We start from the raw sequence: 13,105 nt of genomic DNA, 5'->3' as shown, positions 1-13,105 counted from the left end.
AAAGACTTTTTTTTAGTCTATTTGAGTGGCTTTTTGAATGGTCAATCTTTCAGGGACCTGGCAACCCATTTCACTGTAGCAGATTCTAAGTGTCCAGGTGGTTGTTATCACAGATTATTACATGTCTGGAATACTCAATTCTGATAGGCCAGTCTTAATATTCCAAGGTATGTTATTCCCAGATAACAACCGTTAAATAACACAGACTCATCCGGAAACTTTGAATCACCGTTGCCAGTGACGATGTTTATGTATCTGTCTGTCAGTAAGCAGTTTTGTGTCGGCTTGTGAATGAATAATACATAGGTTAGTAGTATATGCTTTGTTCAGGCAGTTTAGTTTCTGTCAGCTTCGTATTTTTGACTGTTTGTCTCCATCTAGTGTCTGAATAATGTGCAGGTTAGTGTATACTCCATCAGCTGTTTTAGTTTGTCTCCATCTAGTGTCTGAATAATGCGCAGGTTAGTGTATACTCCATCAGCTGTTTTAGTTTCAGCTTTGTGTTTCTGACTGTTTGTCTCCATCTAGTGTCTGAATAATGCGCAGGTTAGTGTATACTCCATCAGCTGTTTTAGTCTGTTTGTCTCCATCTAGTGTCTGAATAATGTGCAGGTTAGTGTATACTCCATCAGCTGTTTTAGTCTGTTTGTCTCCATCTAGTGTCTGAATAATGTGCAGGTTAGTGTATACTCCATCAGCTGTTTTAGTTTCTGTCAGCTTTGTGTTTTTGACTGTTTGTCTCCATCTAGTGTCTGAATAATGCGCAGGTTAGTGTATACTCCATCAGCTGTTTTAGTTTCTGTCAGCTTTGTGTTTTTGACTGTTTATCTCCATCTAGTGTCTGAATAATGCGCAGGTTAGTGTATACTCCATCAGCTGTTTTAGTCTGTTTGTCTCCATCTAGTGTCTGAATAATGCGCAGGTTAGTGTATACTCCATCAGCTGTTTTAGTCTGTTTGTCTCCATCTAGTGTCTGAATAATGCGCAGGTTAGTGTATACTCCATCTGCTGTTTTAGTCTGTTTGTCTCCATCTAGTGTCTGAATAATGCGCAGGTTAGTGTATACTCCATCAGCTGTTTTAGACTGTTTGACTCCATCTAGTGTCTGAATAATGCTCAGGTTAGTGTATACTCCATCAGCTGTTTTAGACTGTTTGTCTCCATCTTGTGTCTGAATAAAGCTCAGGTTAGTGTATACTCCATCAGCTGTTTTAGACTGTTTGTCTCCATCTTGTGTCTGAATAAAGCTCAGGTTAGTGTATACTCCATCAGTTGTTTTAGTGTCTGTCAGCTTTGTGTTTTTGACTGTTTGTCTCCATCTAGTGTCTGAATAATGCGCAGGTTAGTGTATACTCCATCAGCTGTTTTAGTTTCTGTCAGCTTTGTGTTTTTGACTGTTTGTCTCCATCTAGTGTCTGAATAATGCGCAGGTTAGTGTATACTCCATCAGCTGTTTTAGTTTCTGTCAGCTTTGTGTTTTTGACTGTTTATCTCCATCTAGTGTCTGAATAATGCGCAGGTTAGTGTATACTCCATCAGCTGTTTTAGTCTGTTTGTCTCCATCTAGTGTCTGAATAATGCGCAGGTTAGTGTATACTCCATCAGCTGTTTTAGACTGTTTGACTCCATCTAGTGTCTGAATAATGCTCAGGTTAGTGTATACTCCATCAGCTGTTTTAGACTGTTTGTCTCCATCTTGTGTCTGAATAAAGCTCAGGTTAGTGTATACTCCATCAGCTGTTTTAGACTGTTTGTCTCCATCTTGTGTCTGAATAAAGCTCAGGTTAGTGTATACTCCATCAGTTGTTTTAGTGTCTGTCAGCTTTGTGTTTTTGACTGTTTGTCTCCATCTAGTGTCTGAATAAAGCTCAGGTTAGTGTATACTCCATCAGTTGTTTTAGTGTCTGTCAGCTTTGTGTTTTTGACTGTTTGTCTCCATCTAGTGTCTGAATAAAGCTCAGGTTAGTGTATACTCCATCAGTTGTTTTAGTTTCAGCTTTGTGTTTTTGACTGTTTGTCTCCATCTAGTGTCTGAATAAAGCTCAGGTTAGTGTATACTCCATCAGCTGTTTTAGTGTCTGTCAGCTTTGTGTTTTTGACTGTTTGTCTCCATCTAGTGTCTGAATAAAGCTCAGGTTAGTGTATACTCCATCAGCTGTTTTAGTTTCTGTCAGCTTTGTGGTTATGACTGTTTGTCTCCATCTAGTGTCTGAATAATGTGCAGGTTAGTGTATACTCCATCAGCTGTTTTAGTTTCAGCTTTGTGTTTTTGACTGTTTGTCTCCATCTAGTGTCTGAATAATGCGCAGGTTAGTGTATACTCCATCAGCTGTTTTAGTTTCTGTCAGCTTTGTGTTTAATTAAAGAATAATAAACTGTTATGGCTCAGAACAATGCTTTGTGTCAAAGTTGTACGATTTGTGGCAAGTATTTGTGTAATAAGCGGGATAAAGAACATCCAGAGGTTTTTATACAGAATAAACCCCAACGAGACTGTCTGCAAACTCATTTTAATGTCCAAATGAAACAACATGCAAATGTCTATCCATCACAGTTGTGACACATGAATGTGTTTTTATGAATATGTGCACAGATAAACACCATAAGACTGCATAAACCCAAAAAATGTACGTTTACCTCGCTCTGCAGGATCATCACCGCGTGGTTGAAGTGATGGTGCTCTAGTGTGGCTGAAGTCCCGTAAAGAAGAGAAAGAGCTGATCCCGTCCTGAGAAACACACACACACACACACACACACACACACACACACACACACATAATTTTTACAAAAATATTGAACATTTGAAAAAGCCAAAACGCTCTTCAACATACATTTGACTTTAGTTTCGAGGTAAACTGAACACTAGGGGGCAGTGTGACGTCAACAGTATTTGCTTGTTTTTACACTAATGATATCTACAGGGACATATTATTGACGAATAAAGGATTATTTTTGTGCAGTTCTTAGCACAACACCACAAAACAACTTTACGCTGTCTATGATTTGTAATGAATATATTGGCGTCACATAACTATCTCCATATGGACACTTTTCTGTTAGTTTGTAGCTCACTTTGTTTGACGTTGAACACTCTGTAGAGACTCTTTCCTTTTAAGGTGTCAGTGCAGAAATGAACAAAACAACAGGCCGAATACAAAATCTTAAAAGATTAAAATACGAAAAAATGATCCGAGGGTGATTTCAGTCAATTTTCCTAATGGATATACAGTGGCGCAGTAGGTAGTACTGTCGCCTCACAGCAAGAAGGTCGCTGGTTTGAGCCTCGGCTGGGTCAGTTGGCTTTTCTGTGTGGAGTTTGCATGTTCTCCCTGCATTCGCATGGGTTTCCTCCGGGTGCTCCGGTTTCCCCCACAGTCCAAAGACATGCGGTACAGGTGAATTGGGTAGGCTAAATTGTCCGTAGTGTATGAGAGTGAATGAGTGTGTATGGATGTTTCCCAGAAATGGGTTGCAGCTGGAAGGGCATCCGCTACGTAAAACATGTGCTGGATAAGTTGGAGGTTCATTCCGCTGTGGCGACCCTGGATTAATAAAGGAACTAAGCCTAAAACAAAATAAATGAATGAATGAATGAATATTTAGAGCAGTAATCAGAATACCGTGATACCGTGAGATTTTTATCTAAGGTTATCATACCGTCAGAATCTTATACCGGCCCATGCCTAACAGCAACACAAACCAAATGTAATCGCTCCTATTTGTTCACTGCTTTAAGTGGACTACATTAGTGGACTGCTGTAGGGGGTAGTGAATGAGGGTGTGTGGGGTGCTTCTGGTGGTGTTGTGCAGGTGGTCAGTGTGTGAGTCTCACTTGGCCTGGAAGGCGTTGTTGGTTCCTCTGTGGTCTAAATCATGGCAGATGCAGCCCACGATCAGAGCCAGAGTCTCCATCTCGGTCAGAGTCTCCTGGAAGCCTGCTGTCTACACACACACACACACACACACACAAACACACACTCAATTCTCTGCTGATTCTGTAAAAAACCCTGATACACACACACACAAGCATGAAGTTACGTGCACACACACATGCACAAACACATACATAAACACGCAGACATCTACACACAAACACACACACAGACATACACGCACAAACAAAGATACACAAATGAACACATGCACACAAACACACACGTGCAAGTTTTGCACACGCACAAACATGCACTCACACACGCATAAGCATGCACATGCACAAACACACACACACACACACACACAAACTCAATTCTCTGCTGAATCTATGAAACAACCTGATACACACACAAGCATACAGTTATGTGCACACACACACACACACATAAATACACCAACAACTACACACAAACATGTGCACACACACATAGACACACACACACAAACTCGCACACGTGAACCTTTGAAACACCCTGATACACACACATAAGCGCGCATTTTCGTGCGCACAAACACACATAAACACAAACTCACACACACATGCACGCACAGTCACAAACATGTACACACACGCGTGCAACTTAATGCACTCACACATGCATACGCACATGCACAAACACACGCACACACATGCACAAACACACACATTAACACACATGCTGACACATACATGCACAAACGCAAACACACACATACAAAGACAAATACACACAAACAAGCACACAAACACAGATACACCAAGACAAACACACACACACACACACACACACACACACACAGAGGGGTGTAAAGCTCACGGTCAGCATGGAGAACATGCACTGGCAGACGTTGAACGCGTGTCTCCAGTTGTGGTAGAGAACCATGCGGTAGTTCTTCCTCACGGTCAGCAGCCACCGACACAACGTCTAGGAGAAAACAGAGACGTGGTGTTACGGTCCATTATTAAAGTGTGTGTGTTTTATGCTACTGCCAGCTCCTGTCTGCTAATGTGATGCGCTGATAAGGAGCATTACAGTTCTTTCCAGACGCTAGGACACATCTCTCAATACTCGGGTCACTTTTGCAGAACTCTTCACACAATTCTCCTCACCGAAAATCCACTACAGCTACCAAAACACTTGATTCAGCTCTCAAATAAACTCATTCTTCAACACTAGCGAAGATTAACAGCCCACAAACACACTTTATCACCCACAAAACAAAGACCATTGGCCAAACATCTTGTGCAGAGCTGCAGTCTCAGTGGCGGAGGCTGGAAGCTGGACCTCAGCGAAGACTCGTCTGTCTCTGGAGCGTCACAGGAATCAGTCTCATGTTCTCCACTCCTCCATGACCACCGCAGCAGCTGCTCAGGATACAGTCTGGTCCAGGATATGGAAACCTTGGGATCATCTCGTCGCTGGTCTTGGATCGAATCAGATCCAAAATACAAGAATTTGTACACACACCATCCACTGATACAGATACAATAGTAATGCTAATCTACTCGCTCTTCCCCATTTGTCCACAGGTTCTCAACCACATCACATCTTATGTCATTTTGAGCAGGGGTTTTCAAACTGTGGGGGGTGCCAACACCTATCAAGGGGGGCGCGAGACATTGATTGATGCGTAAATTATGATGACGATTTTTATGCGTTCACTAGAGCGAATATGATTAACGTTAGCTCCACAGCTAACTATCAGGCACCTGTAGAGTTAATGCGTTCCAGTAAAACACATACAAATAAAATGGAGAGGGTGCTTTTTAAAACTAATGACAGTGAGTGAATGAAAGGGGGGGGGGGGGGTTCTGATCTAGGGCAATACGCCTAGGAAAGAATCTTCTGACGTGCCTGATCCTAACCTGGCGATCTTCTGGCCAGCCTCCGGTGCTTAGACTGCAGCTCTGCACAAGACGTTTGGCCATAGGAGAAATGGTCGTACCCATCTGAGTCTGGTTCTCTCAAGGTTTTTCTCTTCTCTTTCGCCAATTGGTGAAGTTTTTTCCCTCTCCGCTGTCGCCACTGGCTTGCATGGTTCAGGATCTGTAGAGCTGCGCATCAATGGATTACTCTTCAGTATTTGGACTCTCAGTAGTGATTATTAAACCACACTGAACTGAACGGAACTGAACTGAACTTAAACACTGAAAACTGAACTGACACTGTTTCAGTTTACTATGATCTTCTACGTGAAGCTGCTTTGACACAATCTACGTTGTAAAAGCGCTATACAAATAAAAGTGAATTGAGTTGAATTCTTCCTCTTTCAGCCGCTTCTCTATTTGTAGCTGGGTCCATGTTTACATCCCAATACAAACCCATTCAGCAGTCGTCTCCTTTTGTAATGAAACTGAAAGAGTAACACCAGTGTAGATGTTCATCTACTGCATTATTAGATGTGAAATATTGCTGTTGAATTGTGCTGTCGTATTCAGTGCTGCATGATGTTATTGTGTTGAACAGTTTTGAGAACAGTATGCAAGCATGTGAGAAATGTCCTGTACGTACACAGAGTTTGGGCAGCTGTTGTGTCTGAGTGAGAAAAGAATTGAGGAAATTTGACAGATGTAGTCATTGAATGCATTTTGTGGCAAAACACTCAGAATTGATCCTCAGTTTAGCCCACAGAGACTTCTGTTGTGCTCACTGGGTCAAGAGATCTGCAAAAGTGACTTAAGTATTGAGAAATGTGTCCTAGCGTCTGGAAACAACTGTAAATCATTCAACATCAAGACATGATCAGATTTTATTGTGCTCAAATAAGCGTAATCTAGAGGCCTTTGCCTTTCATATAAGCCACTTCTGATACCAAATGATCAACTAGAAGTCAAGTTATTATTAGCTGTTCCTAAAACTAGGCGACAAGACTTCTGTCAGGTAGTGTAGTATCTGACATGCCCCGCCCCCTTCTTCTCATTGGCCTTTCATTTGATGGGCTTGAGCTCAACCACTCTCGCTGGCAGAGCTGTGATCAAAGCAAAACACTTCGGCCTGTTTTTTAAATAGGAAAGCAGCTACGCTATGCCCCGCCCCTTTTTGTGTTTCATCGAATAAAACAGTGCACTATTCAAAGCACTTCATGGGACCTTTAATCTGCGCCCCTCGCCTGTAGTCTTGTGTGTGTGTTTCAGGATGAAAGTGCAAACGTGTGTGTAAACCTCGTAGTCTATTTTGAACTTCTGCACCATCCCCAGCTCCATGAACATCCTGAGCGCCGCCGTCACCATCGCGTCCACATCCAGAGAGAAATCATCAAACGACAGTTTATCAATGCCCAGCTCACACACCAGGGGGATGTTCGCCGCCTGAGGACACAACAATACAGTCAGAGTGTGTGTGTGTGTGTGTGTGTGTTGTGTGCGCATGTGTGTGTATGAATGTTTGTGTATGTGTCTGTGTGTATTGGTTGTGTGTGTGTGTGTATGCGTGCTGTGCATATGTGTGTATGTATGTGTGTGTGTGTGTGTGTGTGTGTGTGTATGTGTGTTTGTGTCTGTGCGCATGTGTGTGTCTATGTATGTGTGTTTGTTTGTGTCTGTGTGTGTCTGTGTTTGTGTATGTATGTGTGAGTGAGTGGTTGTGTGTGTGTATATGTGTGTTTGTACAAATGCATGTGTATGTGTGCGTCTGTATGTACAAATGCGTATATGTGCATGTATGTGTGTGTTTGTCTGTCTGTGTATGTGTGTGCATGCATGAGTGTGTGTGTGTTTGCGTGTGCGCATGTATGTGTGTTTGTGTATGTATGTATGTCTGTGTATGTGAATGTTTGTGTGTGTATATGTGTGTTTGAACATATGCATGTGTATGTGTGTGTCTGTTTATGTGTGAATGTATGTTTGGTGTGTGTGTGTGTGTGAGTATGTCTGTACTTGCACGCATGTGTGTGTGAGCATGTCTATGTGTTTGTATGTGTGTATGTTTGTGCATATGTGTGTGTGTGTGTGTGTGTGTATGTATGTGTGGGTCTGTATGTATGTGTGCTGTACATGTGTGTATGTGCGAGTGAGTGTGTGCATGCATGTGTTTATGTTTGCATGTATGTGTGTGGGCATGCATGCATGCGTGTGTGTGCGTGCGTGCGTGCGTGCGCGTGTGTGTGTGTGTGTGTGTGTGTGTTTGTATGTATGTATGTGTGGGTCTGTATGTATGTGTGCTGTACATGTGTGTATGTGCGAGTGAGTGTGTGCATGCATGTGTTTGTGTTTGCATGTATGTGTGTGGGCATGCATGCATGTATGTGTGTGTGTGTTTGTATGTGTTTGTATGAACTTAATTCGTTTAACTTTCTAAGTGATTTTGTGAATATTCCCACTCGTTTTGAACCCTCAGATTACAGATTTCAACTATACTTCCTAATATTCCCTAACAAACCATACATTAATGCAAATATAGAAATCATAACATCTTAACTGTACACTCATGACTGTTTTTGTGCTTCTGGGTCACATATATAGCTGGAATAGAGCTGCATTATGTGGAAAACCATGAGAGAATTAAACGTTAAACAATTCCAGAACGCCTAATAATACAAAGAAAAAGGAGAAAGTAATGACTGTAGTGTTTGTGAATGGAGAAGTGCAGAGTGTCAGGAGTTAATGTGTTTCTGCTGACTGAAGCTCAGCTCTGCTAATGAGAAACTGCAGATAGATTCACACACACACACACACACACACACACACGCATACAGATCTAATGAGGCACTGCTGGGCTGCCAGTGTTACGCCGTGACGTCATTCACAAATTCTAATTGTAGATATTTATTAATTTCCCTTCTCATAATCCAAACTCATAATGAATAAGGGAAGTCAAATATTTACACTTTAAAAAACATACAGCAAAGTCAACACAGCGACAGTCCAGCTGAAACAATGTCAATTATTAATATTGAAAACCATATTTAATTATTTTTATTGGAGATTTATATATTTATTTATTTTATTAGAGATTTATTTATTTGTTTATTTTCATTGGAGATTTATTTATTTATTTATTTTATTAGAGATTTATTTATTTATTTTCATTGGAGATTTATTTATTTATTTTTATTAGAGATTTATTTATTTATTTATTTTATTAGAGATTTATTTATTTATTTTCATTGGAGATTTATTTATTTATTTTTATTAGAGATTTATTTATTTATTTATTTATTTTCATTGGAGATTTATTTATTTATTTATTTTATTAGAGATTTATTTATTTATTTTCATTGGAGATTTATTTATTTATTTTCATTGGAGATTTATTTATTTTTATTAGAGATTTATTTATTTATTTATTTTTGTTGAAGATTTATTTATTTATTTATTTATTTTATTAGAAATTTATTTATTTTTATTGGAGATTTATTTATTTATTTTATTAGAGATTTATTTATTTATTTATTTATTTATTTATTTTATTAGAGATTTATTTATTTATTTATTTTATTAGAGATTTATTTATTTATTTTCATTGGAGATTTATTTATTTATTTATTTTATTAGAGATTTATTTATTTATTTATTTATTAGAGATTTATTTATTTATTTATTTTATTAGAGATTTATTTATTTATTTTCATTGGAGATTTATTTATTTATTTATTTTATTAGAGATTTATTTATTTATTTATTTTATTAGAGATTTATTTATTTATTTTATTAGAGATTTATTTATTTATTTTATTAGAGATTTATTTATTTATTTATTTATTTTATTAGAGATTTATTTATTTTCATTGGAGATTTATTTATTTATTTTTGTTGGAGATTTATTTATTTTTATTAAAGATTTATTTATTTATTTATTTTTGTTGGAGATTTATTTATTTATTTATTTTTGATGGAGATTTATTTATTTATTTATTTTTGATGGAGATTTATTTATTTATTTATTTTTAATGGAGATTTATTTTTTATTTTTTTTATTAGAGATTTATTTTTTATTTTTATTGGAGATTTATTTATTTTTTTAATTGGAGATTTATTTATTTATTTATTTATTTATTTATGTTGGAGATTTATTTATTTATTTTTATTAGAGATTTATTTTTTATTTTTCTTAGTAATTTATTTGTTTATTTTTATTGGAGATTTATTTATTTATTTATTTTTATTGAATATTTATTTTTTTATTTATTTTTATTAGAGATTTATTTATTTATTTATGTTGGAGATTTATTTATTTATTTTTATTAGAGATTTATTTTTTTATTTTTCTTGGAGATTTATTTATTTATTTATTTTTATTGGATATTTATTTATTTATTTTTGTTGGAGATTTATTTTTTTATTTTTATTAGAGATTTATTTATTTATTTTTATTGGAGATTTATTTTTTTTTTAATTGGACATTTATTTATTTATTTATTTATTTATTTTTGTTGGAGATTTATTTATTTATTTTTATTAGAGATTTATTTATTTGTTTATTTTTATTGGAGATTTATTTATTTATTTATTTATTTATTTTTATTGGAGATTTATTTATTTTTATTGGAGATTTATTTATTTATTTATTTATTTATTTTTATTGGAGATTTATTTATTTTTGTTGGAGATTTATTTATTTATTTATTTATTTTTGTTGGAGATTTCCTTTTTATTTTTGTCTTGTTTCTAGTCCAAATATCTATGTTTCAAAGCAAAAACAAGATTTTGATACTTACTACTTGATACTGCCAGATAATGTCCTTAAAACAAGCTAAAAAAAACCCTTTCATTTTCACTTATTTCTTCTGACAGTGAAAACTAAACAATATTTTACTTATTTCAAGAATTTGTTTGATATTTGGACTAGAAAGAAGACAAAACAAAGTAAGAAAGCATTTTTTTGCATTGTGATTATTTAATTTATGTACGTGAATACAGTTAGACTCCCTAAAAAACTCAAATAGAGCTATTCAAACCATCTGCTGAAACTGTATTCATCCTGCAATATTTATCTCAGAATGTCGTGCAGCTCTAACTATGTGAATATCTGAAACACAAAATATCTTGCAACTTTCTTAATAAAGAAAAAAAAAAGCTTTCCTCAAAATAATCCAAATGGATTTATGGTGTTTTGAAACCAAACTCTTCATATATATGTATAAATTATTAGCACGTACATACTGCAGGCAATGTGTTTTGCCATTTACCCTGGAATTTGTCAGTGAACGGCCATAAACGCTTCAGGCTAACTCCAGTCAACACATGATGATGAACATTTCACCACACACACACACACACACACACACACACACACACACACACACACACACACACACACACACACACACACACACACAAACACTTGATAAATGATCCTTTTTGTAAGCAATTCTCCACAGAGACCATTAATAATGCACAAACACTGATGAGAAATTGACTAGCTTTGCTCTGAATTATAGAAACTGCATAAACAACACTGTCAGACTGAAATACTGAGGTTAATATAACAAAAAAACGAGTTATTTCATTATTAATAAGCTCTAAAATGTCAGATGGCTCTATAAAATATCATTCGTTGGGTGTAATTCAGTTATTATTTACCTTAAACTTGTCCACCTCAGTCTTTGAGCAGGTGGCGTGATATGACAGCACCTATAAAAACATAAAAACACACACAAACAAATCATTAGGGGTTCATAGTTTATGCATCACTATACTTAATATAATATTAACATCATAATCAAGTGAGACAAACTGCACTGGAATCAGACCACACCCCTGTACTGCTGCATCCCTCTGATTGGCCAATTAGAAGGATGAAAAGAGTCATGTAAAATCACACTCATGTAAAAGTACCACACTTTCCCCATAAATGTAGTGCAAGTAGAGTAAAAGTGTTGTAAACATTACTCAAAGTATGAGTAAAAAGTAGCCCTCTTACCCAAAAGCACTTCAATATCTGCGGTGTTATTTCAACAGAATGGACACGTAATATTTTCAGAGCTAAAATAACACTGTGAAAAGAGTTACAAATACAACACTATAGACGAGTTATATTCACCCTGTATCGAGTTAAAAAATAACTCTGGTCTTGTTCAACACTATAGACGAGTTATATTCACACTGTATAGAGTAAAAAATAACTCTGGTCTTATTTAACACTATAGACGAGTTATATTTACACTGTGTCGAGTTAAAAAATAACTCTGGTCTTGTTCAACACTATAGACGAGTTATATTAACACTGTATAGAGTTAAAAAATAACTCTGGTGTTGTTCAACACTATAGACGAGTTATATTAACACTGTATAGAGTTAAAAAATAACTCTGGTCTTGTTCAACACTGTAGACGAGTTATATTCACACTGTATCGAGTTAAAAAATAACTCTGGTCTTATTCAACACTATAGACGAGTTATATTTACACTGTATAGAGTTAAAAAATAACTCTGGTCTTGTTCAACACTATAGACGAGTTATATTCACACTGTATAGAGTTAAAAAATAACTCTGGTCTTGTTCAACACTATAGACGAGTTATATTAACACTGTATCAGGTTAAAAAATAACTCTGGTCTTGTTCAACACTATAGACGAGTTATATTAACACTGTATAGAGTTAAAAAACAACTCTGGTCTTATTCAACACTATAGATGAGTTATATTAACACTGTATAGAGTTAAAAAATAACTCTGGTCTTGTTCAACACTATAGACGAGTTATATTAACACTGTATAGAGTAAAAAATAACTCTGGTGTTGTTCAACACTATAGACGAGTTATATTCACACTGTATTGAGTTAAAAAATAACTTTGGTGTTGTTCACACCTATAGACGAGTTATATTCACACTGTATCGAGTTAAAAAATAACTCTGGTCTTGTTCAACACTATAGACGAGTTATATTAACACTGTATCAGGTTAAAAAATAACTCTGGTCTTGTTCAACACTATAGATGAGTTATATTCACACTGTATCAGGTTAAAAAATAACTCTGGTCTTGTTCAACACTATAGACGAGTTATATTAACACTGTATCAGGTTAAAAAATAACTCTGGTCTTGTTCAACACTATAGATGAGTTATATTCACACTGTATCAGGTTAAAAAATAACTCTGGTCTTGTTCAACACTATAGACGAGTTATATTAACACTGTCTCGAGTTAAAAAATAACTCTGGTCTTGTTCAACACTATAGACGAGTTATATTCACACTGTATCGAGTTAAAAAATAACTCTGGTCTTGTTCAACACTATAGACG

The 13,105-nt window shown here is 36.0% G+C and overlaps 1 protein-coding gene across 1 annotated transcript in view; it reads right to left on the bottom strand.

The window, feature by feature from the left end:
- The window catches only part of pde11a (phosphodiesterase 11a), a 78,372-nt gene that overhangs the window by 17,450 nt on the left and 47,817 nt on the right, over window positions 1-13,105 (bottom strand). Inside the window, exons 10-14 of the mRNA XM_056466101.1 lie at window positions 11,440-11,490; window positions 7,081-7,227; window positions 4,736-4,843; window positions 3,835-3,944; window positions 2,638-2,728 (exon numbers count right to left, since the gene is read on the bottom strand). Coding sequence (XP_056322076.1) covers window positions 2,638-2,728; window positions 3,835-3,944; window positions 4,736-4,843; window positions 7,081-7,227; window positions 11,440-11,490 — 507 coding nt within the window. The remainder of the gene's footprint in view (window positions 1-2,637; window positions 2,729-3,834; window positions 3,945-4,735; window positions 4,844-7,080; window positions 7,228-11,439; window positions 11,491-13,105) is intronic.

Source organism: Danio aesculapii, chromosome 9 (assembly GCF_903798145.1).
Source record: "Danio aesculapii chromosome 9, fDanAes4.1, whole genome shotgun sequence".
In the NCBI taxonomy this organism is placed as follows: Eukaryota; Metazoa; Chordata; class Actinopteri; order Cypriniformes; family Danionidae; genus Danio; species Danio aesculapii.
This window is presented reverse-complemented; position numbering and strand designations above follow the sequence as displayed.